The sequence below is a fragment of the Trichomycterus rosablanca genome, chromosome 3 (assembly GCF_030014385.1).
Source record: "Trichomycterus rosablanca isolate fTriRos1 chromosome 3, fTriRos1.hap1, whole genome shotgun sequence".
NCBI lineage: Eukaryota > Metazoa > Chordata > Actinopteri > Siluriformes > Trichomycteridae > Trichomycterus > Trichomycterus rosablanca.
The window spans coordinates 27016605-27033249 of NC_085990.1; the positions used below are offsets into that span (position 1 = coordinate 27016605).

At 41.2% G+C, this 16645-nt stretch overlaps 1 protein-coding gene across 7 annotated transcripts in view; it reads right to left on the reverse strand.

Moving 5' to 3' along the window:
• abi1a (abl-interactor 1a) overlaps positions 1 to 16645 on the reverse strand; it is a 110831-nt gene that overhangs the window by 5639 nt on the left and 88547 nt on the right. For 2 of the 7 annotated variants that reach the window (XM_062991125.1, XM_062991124.1), the window contains 4 exons: positions 16311 to 16376; positions 9461 to 9655; positions 3992 to 4078; positions 648 to 833 (listed from right to left, as the gene is read on the reverse strand). In XM_062991125.1, the coding sequence (XP_062847195.1) occupies positions 648 to 833; positions 3992 to 4078; positions 9461 to 9655; positions 16311 to 16376 (534 nt within the window). The remainder of the gene's footprint in view (positions 1 to 647; positions 834 to 3991; positions 4079 to 9460; positions 9656 to 16310; positions 16377 to 16645) is intronic. The other 5 variants (XM_062991127.1, XM_062991126.1, XM_062991130.1 and 2 more) reach the window with 3 other exon arrangements.

Here is a 16645-nt window from a genome sequence, read left to right on the forward strand (position 1 = left end):
GGATTGTCTAAAAGCCATCATCTGTCAGGGTATGGAGTGTATCAGTGCCAAGAACATGGGTGACTTGCTTATGTATGAAGACACCACTGTCATGAAGGCATGTATTAGAATTTTATAGACACATGCTGCCATCAAGGTGAAGTCCATCATTGTTTTAGCAATACAATACCACGCCTCAATCTGCATGCACTATAAAAAACATAGCTTTGTAGACACAGTATTGTAGTGTGTGTGTGTGTGTGTGTGTGTGTTTTTGACTGGCCTGACCCTTAGATCTGTCTCCTATTAAAAATGTATGTTGTATAATGAAGAGGAGAATCAAACGAAGGTGACCACAGACTGCCGAGCAGCTGAAGTCTTGTATCAAGCACGAATGGACAAAAATTCACATTGCAAAATTAGTTTCCTCAGGTCCAAAACCATAAAGTCTCATTGATAGGAAAGACAATGTAACACAGTGGTAATCTTGCCTCTGTCTCACTTTTGACAGATTTTTCTTTTTACCGGATTTTACAAAATGTCCCAACATTTCTGGAAACAGGGTTTGTTTTTTGTAGTTGTAACTGTGTAGTACAGAATTTTACCATAAATACTACAGTAGAGCAGCTATAACAGCTTTTTTTTTAACCGTGTTTAATGAACTTTACCTTTGTTCATGTAGTTTTTAGGGGCCCAGTTGGGATCTCCATCAGCAAAGGGGTCGCTGTACTGCACTACAGCTGCCTCCTCATCCTCATAGTCCGCAGGTGGTGGAGGTGGAGGGGGCGGAGCCTCGTCAAACATAGGCATGTCATCCAGTGGTGGTGGAGGTGGTGGAGTTGGGGTGTCTGCAACTGGTAGTTAAAAGGATAAAAACATACCTGTTATATTTACTATTAAAAAAAGGGATGGTACTCCAAGCTGGGCATGCAATCCAGAGCACACACACACAATCACCATGCAGGTTTTAAACGATGCAGGTTCGACAAGGGCATGCAAGAAAATGGGATTCATGCTCTGATTTGTCATGATAAGAGTCATCACACGTGATGCATTTCATTGATGCAATTTAAAAAGGCTGAAAACACTTTGTACTTGTTTCTACACTCACTGTCCATTTTATCACCTCCACTTACCATACTGAAGCATTTTGTAGTTCTACAATTACTGACTGTAGTCCATCTGTTTCTTTACATACTTTTTTTTTAGCCTGTTTTCATGCTGTTCTTCAATGGTCAGGACCCACACAGGACCACCACTTAGGTGGTGGATCATTCTCAGCACTGCAGTGACAATGACATGGTGGTGGTGTGTTAGTGTGTGTTGTGCTGGTATTAGTGGATCAGACACAGCAGCGCTGCTGGAGTTTTTAAATCCCGTGTCCACTCACTGTCCACTCTATTAGACACTCCTACCTAGTTGGTCCACCTTGTAGATGTTCAGCTATTGCTGCTGTTTGAGTTGGTCATCTTCTAGACCTTCATCAGTGGTCACAGGAAGCTGTTTTTGGTTGGTGGACTATTCTCAGTCCAGCAGTGACAGTGAGGTGTTTAAAAACTACAGCAGTATTGCTGTGTCTGATCCACTCATACCAGCACAACACACACTAACACACCACCACCATGTCAGTGTCACTGCAGTGCTGAGAATGACCCACCCACTAAATAATACCTGCTCTGTAGTGGTCCTGTGGGGTCCTGACCATTGAAGAACAGAGTAAAAGAAGGTTAAAAAGTATGTAGAGAAACAGATGTACTACAGTTAGTAATTGTAGAACTACAAAGTGCTTCTATGTGGTAAGTGGAGCTGATAAAATGGACAGTGAGTGTAGAAACAAGGTGGTTTTAATGTTATGGCTGATTGGTGTTTATGTTCTTTAAAACCAACTAGGTTACACCTTCTAAACTCTCAACGACTTGGTCATGGTCGTGGCAAGTCTGGATTCCCTAGGATCACTGGGTGCAATGCAGTAACACACCCTCAATCAATCACACGAATCTAATCAATCACAGGGCCTTGACCATCCTCCTCAGACATATCCCATCATTCCTGTTTGTAGACACATTGGGGATTTGAACCCTGGATTGCAGCAGTAGTGGGCTTGGAAAGTAAGCTGTGCCATCTGAGCACCCAACAATGCATATATCAAAGTGAAATATAATATTAGGCACAGGAAATCAACACTTCTGTTCAGTGGTTCCAAGATGAACCATCATGGTTTCTGCCACTTAACTGTTGACGCTGTAACACACAGAGCTCTACCAAACCCGATACCAACACCACTGTGTGCCAATAAAACACCATTAACAAGCTTCCTTCCTGTGCTGTTGTATGACTTACATAAACACAATTTACCACTAGAGGGCAGCAGACACAAACCTAAAAAAGACAGCTCTTCCATTAATCCGGTATCCACTACAAGGTCTTCTTTTTCCCCACAATGCCATGCGTCAACACAAACAGTGAGAATCAGTTTCTCTCAGTCGACTGTACTTTGTTTCTGACTGTCATATAAACAATTTGTCCCACTATGAAAAGGTCAGTGGCAAGCTGGGTCAAAGTTCAATCAGACTGAACTCTGAGCACAGCAGCAAGCAGTAAAAACCGAGCGTCAAAGTGGTGAATGTAGCGCAGCTATAAAATAAGTGGCACTGGCCGCTCAGGTGGCGCAGCGGTAAAACACACGCTGAACACCAGAGCTGGGGTCTCGAATACATCAGATCGAATCTCAGCTCTGCCTGCTGGCTGGGCTGAGCAGCCACGTGAACAACGATTGGCCTGTTGTTCAGATAGGGGTGGGATTAAGCCAGATAGGGACTCTCTTATAACTAATGCAATTACGACCTCTGCTGGCTGATTGATGGCGCCTGAACAGAGACCTGTCAGGGTGTGTCTCTCCGTACACAGGGCTGATCCGCATTGCACTCGTCAAAGTGTGAGTTACAAGATGCATACGGATGCTGCCCACGTGTCGGAGGGGGCGTGTTCTCCTCAATGAAAAGCAAACACTGGTTAATTTTAACTGGAGTGGCTCCCTCACAAAAATACAGACTGTTCCTGATCTAAACATATAGGAGTATTTTGAGGCTGCTCAAATGAGTAGAATAAGGAATCAAGGGGGTTTATGAGGCAAAAATCCCGAGCTTGAATCTCAGCTTAGCTATCAACCTGGCCAGGGGTCCAAACAACATTGGTTGTGTCAGAGGGAGGGAATGGTCGACTGCGTTCTTTGTTGCTAGCTGGTCGAGGCGACTATTTTGAATATCAGCTGTGCTGTCGGTCTGGCCAGGTGTCCATTTACATTTGCGGCATTTAGCAGACGCTTTTATCCAAAGCGACTTACAGTACTGTGACAGTATACAGTCTGAGCAATTAAGGGTTAAGGGCCTTGCTCAAGGGCCCAACAGCAGCTACCTGGCAGTGGTGGGGCTTGAACCAGTGACCTTCTGATTATTAGTCCAGTACCAAAACCACTAGGCTATAACTGTCCAACAGACACTGGGAATGGTCGACTAGGTACCTTTGCCAGCTGGTGGAGGCGACAGCACGAGGAGTACAGAGTGTCTCTCCAAATAACTCTCTGTGAGACTCAGCTTCTGGTGGGTGAAAAAAAGTGTCTGGTGTCTGGAAGGACTGATTTTAGCTACAAGGCAGCTTTACAAAGCAGCTCGCTTGAAATATCCACCAACTAATGACTGTAGTCAGAGCTACTATAATGAATAAATGAGAAGAAATCAGTCCACACCATCTATACAGTGGTATATATCACTTCAAAAGATTTAACAAATTAGTTTTCGGGTAACACGATGAAATAGTAGGTTACTAAGGATGGTAGTATGTCATTTGATACATTTTATACAGAACCAAACTAGACTACAATAAAAAACCATAACCCAGAACATGCAGTCGATGAAAGAATGAAAAGATTTTCAACATAGAAGAAAAGGAGCACATTATGCAACATGTAGACAGAGACATACATGCATGCAGTGGTGGGGAAGGCAGCACTTACTGTTTTCCTGCACCCTGGCCACAAAGCCTGTGAGGGGAATCTGTGGAATCAGCTGGGGCATGGGGGGAGGCGGAGGCGCGACAGACACTGTACATCACAAACACACAACCAAGAAGAGGACGAGAGCAGGAGATAAAAGAAAATAAAAAAAGCATTAGACTCACATGAAGAAATGGGTTGAGGAGGAAACCCCAACATCAACTCAAGCTTGATGATTTACAATCAAACGTTCAGTTACATTTGTAAGAGGATTCAAGAGGATTCATACACTCAGAATTTAGAGATGCCAAAAATACAGTCTTGGTATTTTAGTGGTTTCTGCAACTGTTCTTCTTCACTGACAACCAAAAAGAAAGATGGCACTTGTTACACCTCCATCAGCTGCTTTTGATATCCAGTAATAAGCTTCTAATGTCAAGTTCACACTACACAACTTTCCAAGTGGTCAGGTCGCTGTACAGTTCACACTGCACGACTGGATCTCTTGTAATCGGGAGTCTTTCAAGTCGGTGTGGCTTTCACACTACACGACTGATCGGCGATAGGGGGTTCACACTACACCATCTATCACCAACTGAAATCACAGGCGAGCTTCTCTGGTCTCCCAAACTACGTTTTGTCATGAAAACAAACGCGAGAAGTGTCGAGGGGTTTAATGATACCACGTCCAAAAATGCACGTCAACAAGTACCGAGCGATCAAAGTTTGTGCGCTGATGTGCAGCGTAAAATCAAGGAGAAAAAATAAATGGATCTGAGTGGATTGGGCTAAGCGAACAGCATGGATTGTTCTATAGTGAGTTGGAGGTTAATAAATATTTTTGCAATGCAACGTTGGTGTTATGTTTTGTCCCTTTTAGTTATGCTGTAATAATTAGGGCTGCCGAAGTCTAAAACTCTCTGTAAAACTGTTTTACTCAACTAGCATTGTACATTATTAACTACTTTCTCTGCTGTTTTACCCCGAGGGCATTCTGATGGAAACCTGTTTACCCGCCAAGGTTAAGGATTGAAGTCGAGACTGCCGTGACAACGATGCTGCTCCTACCGGATGTACCGGGTCTGGAGTAATTGCACCAAGAATGACAAGAACTCACTACAGACTTTATTGAAGACTAGACCAAATAAAAACTCTATTATTATTATTATTTATTTATTTATTTATTTATTGCCAGTTATAACTTTTAGTTCATTTAATTCTGTGTTTGTATGATTTGTGTAAATCCTACTTATTTAAAGTATCCTCCAGGCCACCCAAGAAGGATGGGCCCTGCTGAGTCTGGTTCCTCTCAAGGTTTCTTCCTGTAATTTTCATGGAGTTTTTCCTTGCCACAGTCGCCCTCGGCTTGCTCATCAGGGGTTTTTATATCTGTTGGTCCTGGATTTTGTAAAGTTGCTTTAAGACAATGTCTGTTATAAAAAGCGCTATATAAATAAAGTTGACTTGACTTGACTAGAGAACGATAAGGTCAGAAATACTGAACAGCTTAGCTTGTTTGTGTGCCGATGTATTCTGATATAAACTCTATTATTCCCGTCCCACCTTTTTACAACTCCTCCCCTGTGTTTCTCCTCACACCGTATCTTGCGTTCTCACTGGCTGTTCAACATAGCACTCATTGCCAGTTGTGCAACTCAGATCCAGATATTTGACAAGCTAGAAATCTCTCTTCAGTCGCTGAGCGCTCGGTGAGCCGCTCGGATCGAGTTGTTGAGTAGTTCACACATAGCGATTGAGAGCCGAGTTTCGATTGCAGAGCGAACGCCGAGTTGCCCCCTTGAACCAGCAAATCTGCCAGATCAGGCCAAAACTCATGTAGTGTGAACTAGGAGTAAAACAGCTCTGGTTGGATCTTTAACCACTTAACAGAATCGGTTTATCTCCTCCACTGCTGCAGACTCCTATCCTGACAAGGGAAGGCAGTAACTAACACACGAGTCACGTGCTTCCCTCCATTATTCAGCATCTATTAACCGGCCAGTAGAAGCTGAAATTGCAGCAGCTTTATAATAACCAGGATAAAACACTGGTAAAAGAGACAGTGAATGAATTAATAAATGTTTGCACAGATGATCTTAAGTTGCTTAGAAATGGTGTAACATACTGAATGATTAACTTTTAAAGACCTGTTCAGAGCTTCCTAGACTTTCCCATGTTTCCCATGGTAAATTGACACTACAGAACACGATGGATTAAAAAAAACTAAAATTAATATATGAAAAAATTTGGTTGGGTTCTGATTCATTCAGTCTGAAAAGAAAGAGCAGTTGCAGAAACAGTAAAATCCCAAGACTGCCATGATATACAAGTGTACCTTAAAAACCATTTCTATTGTAAACAGTGATCTGTAATCTAGTGCTGATCTGGAACACAATGTCTTGTCTGAAGTGATCATCATGGACTTAAATAAAGGTGTTCTCATCAAGATAAAGAGGAAAATCCATACATGGTCTATATATGGTAAAACTTATGTAGGATAACATTTTGTTTCATTTTCATCAAACAATTTATCATGGACAGGGTGATGGTCAGGGTGGAAGGCCCAGCTCTATCAGTAACACCCCAGACAGGGCACCAATCCAATCCGCATTGGCTTCGGGTTAAAAAGTCCAGCAAAAAGCCTATAAATGCCGCTCAGGTGGCGCAGCGGTAAAAAGAAACGCGCTGCAACCAGGGCTGGATTCTGAGAAGCGTCGTATCGAATCCAGCCTTGCTTTACCGGTTCGAAGCTGAGTGGCTATATGAGCAACGATTGGCCGGTTGCTCATGAGGGGGGTGGGACAAAGAACCGGATGTGGGTCTCTCTCTGTCAGAATGCGATTGCGTTCTCTGCCGGCTGATTGGAGGCGCTTACACAGAGATGGGAGGGGGTGCCCTTAGGGTGTGTCTCTCCGCATGCAACGCTAGGTGGCGCCAAACTCGTCAATGTGTGGGTGGCAAAGATGCATCTGGCTGCTGCTTGTGAGGGGATACGGGTTAGCTTCAATCACCTCCGTCAGGGCAGGGTTCGGCATAGACAGAGAGGAAGCACGATGCTAATTGAACAATTGGATGCGCTAAAAGGGGAGAAAAAGGGGTAAAAATTACAAATAAAAAAAAAATAAAAAATTAAAATAAAAATTAAAAAATTAAAAAAGCCTATAAATAATTAAATACATTTCTGATTCTATTCTGCGACTACAGATACGGAAATACATTCTCTGCCCGTTCAGTTTTACCATTGCTAAAAGACTCAAAGCACAGAGCACAAGAAATGTATTTATTTATTTATGTTTACCTAATGTTATCCTATGCTGGTCATGTTGACAATGTTTACTTATACACATTGACCAGATAAAAACAGTAAAGTAAAAATGTATGGCCTTTTCTAATAAATATTATAAGCAAATTGGCTGATATTACATGTAGACACACTGGGTGTGTTCGAAAACCTAGTGAGCTCTCTACATAGACAGCATTTTACGTCATCCTACGCACGCTCCAGAAAAGGAGGCTGTTCGAAATCCTAGATGCCTTAATATGCTCACTAGTAAGGTATCTAAAAATACTTTACCTTGACTCAAGAACGAGTGAGCATCCGATGCTGCCTTAGCAGTGAAGGCAAGCCCAGCATTCGGTGCGGCACAACTTTTCTCACAGAAAAATAAAAAATATGGCGGACGGTGCGGAGAAACGAACGGAATTATTTTCAAATGTAAATAAATTATTATTGACTTGTATAAACTTGTACAAGTGTATTTATTTGCAAATTCGTGCTTGTCAGCGAATTTAAACGTTTTCGGTACAAGGGGGAAGATGATAGTTAACATGCTAGTGCGTTGTGCCACCCCATCCCATTGGTTTGAATGGCATGGGGCTAACTGGGATCGCTGTCTAAGTAGTGCGTTAGAATCCTCTCTATTTAGGCAGCTGCCTATGTAGGCAGCTGCCTATGTAGGCAGTAAGACAGCAAGGCAGCTCACTAGGTTTTTGAACACACCCACTATAAGCACAAAAATATGTAGACACCCAACCTTAAGCTTGTTGAATAGCCCATTCCAAATCCATGAGGGTCCATAGGGTCCTACACTCCCTACCACAAATCCACAACTTTGGATTCTATCTGTGGTAACTGGTGTCCATTTGGTCAAACAAACATTTGTGAGGTCGGCAGGATGCTGAACGAAAAGGCCTAATTTACATTCAAGTTAATCCCAAATGTGTTCTGTAGGACTGAGGTCAGAGCTCTTTGTCCCACTGTGTGCATGGGGCTACAGTTATACTAGAACAAGATAGGATCTATTCCAAACAGTTGCCACATTGTTAAGTTGGAGGCATTTCTTTATTATTGGTTTTGTACACCTTGTCAAAGGGTGCAGCTGACACACCTGGAATCATCATTCAGAAGAGGTATATTTTTTAAGATTACAGTGCTGTAAAATACAACAACCTGCAATAAACTGTAATCAAAGTTCAAAAAGCTCAGCTGAGATTGTTCTGAGATCCAATACCTGATCGTTTCTGACATCAAAATTAGCTGGTGGCAGATTATCGTTTACAAATGATAGAGGTGACTTTGATGCCTAACTGATCGAAAATAAAATAAAAACAACAAGATCAACAATACACCAGCAACATCATAAGACAGAGGACAGAAAAGAGAACAAGAGACAGGAAGTATAGCCAAAAGTCAGACAGCACAGATAATAGCAATTTTTTAGTCTAATATCACCTAGTAGCTACAGACAACACAAGTAAACCATTCATGAAGATGAAGATGAAGATGAAATGTGGAATGTTATGTGATGAAGAGATAATCAGTGTTATTTACTTCACCTGTCAGTGGTCAATGTTATGCCTGGTTGGTGTACATACAGTACATATATCCATATATATCCATATCTTCAAACCCAAATCTAGTCGTAGTCAATGCCCCACTTGTATTTCCTCCACAGCTACAGACTCCTAACACTCCTAACATGCCAGAAATGGGTCCACACAGGGAGCAGAATTGTGTACAGAGAGTCACACACTGCTCTCCGTTATTCACCATCTTTGTGCAGCCAGAAGAAGCTGCAATAGCAGCAGTAATGAGGAAACACTTTGATCCTCCCTCCCTCAGACACAGCCAATCATGTCTGTGCAGGTGCATAGTTGAGATTCAAACTCGCCACCTCTTTATAGAACTTTTTATGTCACTGAATTGATAATTAAAGTTGCTGTATGTATGTATTTAACCCAGCAGATCACATTGTCAGAGAATTCGCAATGTATTTATGAAATAACTAAATAATGTTTTGCTGACAAAGATGAATGTGTTTAGCCACACAATATGAATAGCTGAATTACCAAGACTGCCATGACAAGTTATTTTACAACATATGTTTTGCTTACTTGTGAACTTGTACATGCACTACTTAAATAATACTATAATAACTATAATACATCCGTTATTGAATTGTAATGTTTGAATCTCACAGTGTGTCTTACTTGAGTTGTTTGTATGGGCGGTAGGTGCAGCACCGTTGATGTGTGTGAGCTGTAGGGGGAGCTGGGAGGAGACAGACGGCGCACGTCTGTAAGTCCCTGTAGCCGAAACAGTGGACATGGACGATGTGGTGGAGTTGTGCCGGGACATCTGACGCGATATGGTGCCAAACTGAGAGACGGGGGCCGGGCCGAGCCCTGCAGACAGATCGTCCCAAAGACAGCCATCACCAGACAGAGAGAGAAGAAAAGAGAGAGAACCCAGAAAAGGAAAGTTAGTTAAAGCCTTAAAGCAAAAAGAGGAATGATTTTCCCCATTACCATTCAAGTTATTAATACGAAGATGATATGATTTTAATTCTGGAACCTAAAAGAGAAAAAGGGAATTTAATCAGAGCAAGAACAGAACAAACACCATTGCAAACCATTGTAAGAAAGCCCATTTAATGTCCTATTAAATAAAGAATGACCTCCCAAAGAAAAGATTTAATGAAAACAGTTTGACAATAAATGAAGACAGTTCATAATAAAAAGGATCTTAAAGTTGGTTAAAGTTGGTCCGAAATGTCCCATATTATTATAAACAATCTCCCAAAAGAATGTGTTAAAAGAACTGGGTGGGTTTGGGGGGGGGGGGGGGGGGGGGGGTCACAAATGATCAACGATTCATTGTATTAAGATTTCAAAATTTCATCTAGTGCTGGTTTGCTTCATGTTTTAATCTCCTCATCATACCCTCACATCTTCTCGACTCAGGTATGGGTAATTTTAAAACGGTATCAACACGGCGGTGGGTTTGATCGGCCGTTAGGTTTGTATTAGGTCCATATGGGTGTTCGAAAACCTAGTGAGCTCTCTACATAGACAGCATTTAACGTAATCCTACTCGTGCTCCCGAGAAGGAGACGAATAGAGGTTCGAATACTTAGAAGCCTTAAAATGCTGCCTACTGAAGCACCTTAAATCTGAACGCTATTTTGACAGAAGAACGAAGGAGCATCCGATGCTGCCTTAGCGGTGAAGGCAATCCCAGCATTCAGTGCGACACAACTTTTCTCACAAAAAAAAATAAATATGGCGGACGGTGCAAAGAGACGAATTATTTTCAAACGTAAATAAATAATAATTTGTATAAACGTGCACAAGTGTCATACATTTGCAAATTCTGGCTTGTCAGTGAATTTAATTGTTTTCGGTACACGAAGGGAGATGTTAGTTGACATGCTAGCGTGTTGTGCCACCTCATCCCATTGGTTTGAACGGCATAAGGCTAACTGTGTTAGTTAGCGAAAACTGATGTCTATAAGTCGATGACTTATTAGAATCCTCTCTACTTAGGCAGCTGCCTATGTAGGCAGTAAGACAGCAAGGTAGCTCACTAGGTCTTCGAACACACCCATAAAGTAGACCTAAAGCTTTAAAACAGAGCTCCAATTAGCATGAACGATTGTAATGAGTCTAAATTACTGTGATATTAGAGCCACATTCAGGATGACCTGTCAAGCTGCTGAGGAAAAATGCTATGAATTTCACTCTTTTTTATTCAAGACACAAAACTTGGGTGGCAATGGCAGTAGCAGATGGATTATCACCAATATAAAAAAAAGAAAGCACCTTAAAAATGAGCCCATCACTAATGAGATTTCAAGCACTCTTTACACTTCAGTGGTGCTACCTCAAGCCTGGTCGGATGCTTAAGGGACTCAATTTTCTAAATGTCCAAAGGGGGTGGGGGGGTGCCAGGGGTTTCAGATAAGATTTCTTTCTTATCGATGTCTGAATGAGGTGGAAGTACAAGTAGTGGAAGATAGTTAGGCATAGTTTGGCCAGTGTTAAAGTCAACAACAGGGCTGGTGGCAGAGGGGTTAATAAGAGTTGATTGCAAGTGTGTAGCTCTAGCCAGCAAATTGCAAAAGGGAAAAAGAAATAAAGACTGGCAAAAAAGAAAAAAACTGGACTTGGCAACAGGTCCTATATGTCACACCTCATCTCAGGGTTGATTAGAGTAAATCTTGTTGGGTCTTTATTAAAATGCATGTTGTTTTTATATATTTAATGTATTAGACTAAGATTGCTACAAGCAACCTGTAGACTGATTAGGGGTCGCCACAGCAGATCATTTGGGTCACTTTTTACGCCAGATGCCCTACCTGTTGCAACCCTTTTATTTATCCAGGCTGGGTGCCTTCTGTATTTGTAAGCCCTGCCCAGGATTCAAACCCCTGGCAGCATGGCTCTTATCAATACAGCACACCAGCTAACAAGTAAACTGTTAAAGCTAATAATAAATTATAGGTTATAACACATGAAGATTTAAATCAAATTAAATGCAGCATAACAGAGCAGCTGATACATTACCAGAGCAGCCAACATGTACAAGCTAGAAAGACCTAAGAATGGTAGCTTAGTGGTTAAAGTACTGGACTAGTGATCAGAAAGTGGCTGATTCAAGCCCACCTCTGCCAGGTAATCACTGTTGGGCCCTTAAGCAAGGCCCATAACCCTTAATTGCTTGGATTGTATTAATATGAACAAAAGTGTCTGTTAAATGCCCCAGATGTAAATAAATATACTCTTTTTATAATACTAAGTTGTAGTTTTAGATCTCATTTTAGTTTCTAATGTTCTTTACAACATTCTTTTTTTAAGTAATGTGATCTCGCTGATCACATTACCCAAAGTAAACAGGAAAGAGGTATGAGGAAGCAGTTACACTTTAGCACATGGCTAAATGCTAGCTCAACCAGAGTCCTCTGGGACTACATAGCTCATGAAAGACACATGGGTGTGTCCCCGCACACAGCTCAGAGTAAAACAGAACACACCCTGCTTCTCAACATACACACTGTTCAGCTGTGCTACAAGCAACCTGATCCACTCACAGAAATAAAGAGTACCACGTTGTACCCTTTTTACAGCTGGGGTGGTCCCATTAAGGCTACAATTTTTTGTAGCTTTGGGTTTGTTGTTCCTTTTATGTACACTTTATGTACCAAAGTATGTGGACACATTTTCAGTCACACCCATTGTTAACAGGTGTAAAAAAATCAATTGTACAAAATAAGTTGTACAAGAAAGCAGTTGCTAGGGTGGCCTGCTTGAGGTCCAGCTGTGTTTCCTATTAAAATGTGAGGGGCATTATGATGCACAATACATAACATCTGAAATCCCAGAATGTTAAACTGCTAATGAGTTATATCAAGCCAGACTTGGGGGTTGGAAGAAAAACATTACATTCTACTTTATTACAGGCAAATACATAGAAAACAAAACCTGACCATTTGCTCTTTCTGCTCTGTAGTGAGAGTATACATTTGCATTCACTTTTGCATTTTATCAAAAATGACTTACGGTAGGCGCTCAGGTGGCACAGCGGTAAAACACACCAGCACACCAGAGCTGACATTTCAAACTCATCGGTTCGAAACTCAGCTCTGCCATGCGGCTGGGCGCCTACACAAACAATGATTGGCTGTTGTTTTGGGGTTGGGGGGCAGATGGGACCTCATAACTGATGGAACTTAAGTGACCTCTGCTGGCTGATTGATGGGGGATAATGTGTGATCATGGTGTGGCTCTCCGTACACAAAGCTGATCTGCATATGAACTCGCCTCATGTAGGTGAAAAGATGCAGTCGGCTACTGCACACGTGTCGGAGGGGGCGTGTGATAGTCTCAGCTCTCCTCAACCAGGGTAGAGCTCAACATCAGTAGAGCGTAATGCAATCGTAATGGATACGACTAGATTGGGAGGAAAAATTGGAAAAAATGCTTACGATGCATACGACTGAGGGTTAAGGGCCTTGCTCAAGTGCCCAACAATAGCAATCTGACAGTTGTGAAGCTTGAACCACTGACGTTTAGAACCTAGTTCTGTACCTTAACTGCTGAGATACCACTGCCACATACGTACATCATTGCATCTTTTAAAAGCTTAACGTGCACAAATTGTAGACTATGTTTATAAAGATTACAATGTAAATACATGTTTCATTACAGACAATACCTGTAACAATAATCGAGCCGTGTAAACAAACCTTTTTTTCCCATGAACATCAGTAAAATCAGTAAAATCCAGCAATACATAAATACAGTAAGGAGACAGTTGGCTGCCTTTTCTCCCTAAAGGGGCTCAGTACTGCTAGAATGCTTATTGCTCACATTTTGACAGATTGACAGATGTGAAACTACACTATTGTTTGCAAAGAACAGACCCACCGTTTGCAGCATGCAAGTAGGTCGAAAGACATCAGTATTGTGGAGGAACTGAGTAGAAATAGGATGAATATACAGTCGCATTCTAATCCGAACAGAAACACTTTTTAATGCATATATATTATTTCAGTCCTGAATGGTGAAATTATTAGGTATTAAATCCCAAACCCAAAGCTGGTGTGAGTATGGAGTGGAACTGTGTGTTAAACTCTGCACATATGGATCTGTGTGTAATGATGTGGAGATTCTGCATCATGCTCCAGTATAAAGCCAGAAATATGATGACCATCTTATAATAAGCACACTAATGTTGTCTGGAAGAGCTTTAACACAGCCACTGCATCTCTAATTATTATGATTAACATGTTTAGTTAGCACTTGGATTTGTGGAACTGCAGCTAGACCTTTACCAGTTTTCAAGATCAAATTCCAGCACATCTTACTGATTTATACTGGCTTTTTTCCCAATTATCTCCCAATCTAGTCATTTCCGATTCCCGATTGTGAATCCAATGCTGTTTGCATCCCAATCTGATCACCACATGCCCAATCTTTTCACCTACCAGAGTTGGTTCTCCACACAGAGCCATATCGCACAGACCAAACTAAGCTCCATGTGGAACTGCCTCTAACCTGGCGTAAGCAACTGGACCAGTGCTGTAGATTGTATAACGCAGCGGCATGGAAAGAGAAAGAGATCCTGGCCTTCCCTTTCTTAAACATGACTGTGACTGTCTTGAGATTCAAATTCACGAGTTCAAATATTCCACATTTTACTGATTTTTGTGTTCTTATTTTGTATTTCATGCATTTTAAACACCCTTGTTTATTCTGTCGTTTGCACTGTTTCAATCCACCTGTAAAGCATTTTGTGTACTAAGCACATGTCCTACTACCTCCTCCATCAAGAATCACATATTAAACCAGAGCTGCTTGGGTATGTTGTCATTGTGCACAGTTTTAAAGGTTTACATGAAAATCAACTGCTATTAACACCACCACCACCACCACCACCACCACCACCACCACCAAATTAATCTTCAGTAAGGTTCAAAGGTCTGAGTTCACTGCCAAGAACAGATTTCTCATCAGTTAATAAAAAAGATATTAAATCTAATATAGCTAGGGACGCCCAGCCTGATATTATATATCAGTATTAGGGCCAGCATTACAAGAAACCGTTGGATTAGTGTCGAATCAGAACTGACATCTGTGATGCTGACTGACTTGACAACCAATCCTGTGCATGACCATAGCCAAACACAGCACTTTGGTATCTGAAACTACGTAAAATGTTAAAAACATGCCAAGTAGTCTTCTTAGTATCCCTAGTCATACACTGGCCCTGTCTCAACTTTTATGAAAGTCTTGTAGGCAACAAATATGGATTTGGTGTCTATTAGTGTATAGTGTAGAGCAGTGGTAGCCTAGTAATTTGGGTACTGGACTAGTGATAAAAAGGTCGCTGATTCAAGTCTAACCAACACCAAGTTATCACTGTTGGGCCCCCGAGCAAGGCCCTTAACCCTTAATTGCTTGCACTGTATTTAGTCACAACTGTTAGTCATTTTAAATAAAAGCATCTGCTAAATGCTGCACATGTAAATTTACATAAATAAATATTTTTTTCTTTGTGCTATTTTATATTAAAAACCTATAAAAATGGGTTTTCAAATTGGGTTTGTCTACAGAACACAGAAATATATAAATAATAACAACATGATAAGATTATCAATTGAAGTTTCCATTTATAATTATTCTCTTGTTCAGATGCGTGGCTGGTTAATTTTTATATTTGCATTTCAGCTGATTTTATTTCCATCAACCTCTTTCTCCTTTTTAGGGCCGTGGTGGGTTGGGTTCCACCAGAAAAAATGGGCGCAAGGCAGGAATACCTTGGACAGGGCGCCAATCCATTGCAGGGCTTCGACCATCCCCCTCTCAGACATAGCATCATCGAGGCTGTATATACATCGGTCGATAGGACCTTTTTTGAACCTAAATCCCAGCTATGGTGGGTGAGCGTAACAGACCACTGCACCACCAGAGCTCTGGCTGGTTCATTTTTAGTAAAATTGTTGCTTTTATCAAATCGACAACCCTTCCTCTGTATTGCTCCAAGTCACTTAAGCTGTCTAGGGTTAAGGACTTTGTTCAAGGACAGTGGCTGAAAGGCAGAACTTGGATTCAAAACCGCAACCTTCCAACTGGTAGCCCAGAACTCTACCCACTAGGCTACCCTGTCAAAAAAAAAAAAATCTACCAAAAACCTGCTGCACTAGGTGTTTATTACAATTATTTTATGGCAGTGAGATCTGAGACACAGCCACAAAGCGAGGCGTGATTTATTTTTATTATGTATATGTATGATACAAAGAAATATTATTACTACTTTGAACTGGTTTGCAATGATGTGTATTTAAGGATTCTAGTTTTCTCATGCACTCAGTAACAAGCGCATACATGACGTGTCAACGATGAACATTTGTTTTTGGTAGTGAACAGATTTTTGAACCTTTTTATGCTTGCATTAAATATGATTACAAAATAAAACTAATTTAACCCTCACACACACACACACACACACACACACACACACTTATGCTCCACTATGCCGGTACTGACGGAGGTGTCTCACCTAAACCCATTGAGCCTCCAAACATGGGTGGAGGAGGAGGAGGGAGAGAAGCAAACATGGATGAAGCTGAATTGAAAATAGCAGAATTACATAAGACAACATGCACATACTATCAACACAGACCGCAAACAAACACTCATCAGTCCTCACAAACCAAAAAGCTACATTCATTCACACACATACAGAGAAATGAGCATAAACACCGAGTCATACAAAAATTCACATAAAAGAATACATATTGTAGAAAGACCCTCGTTTGAACATTACCACAATAAATCCCAGCAGTGCTGATTAAAATTCACATTCTATGGTGGAATTTCATGTTTGTTCCCTAA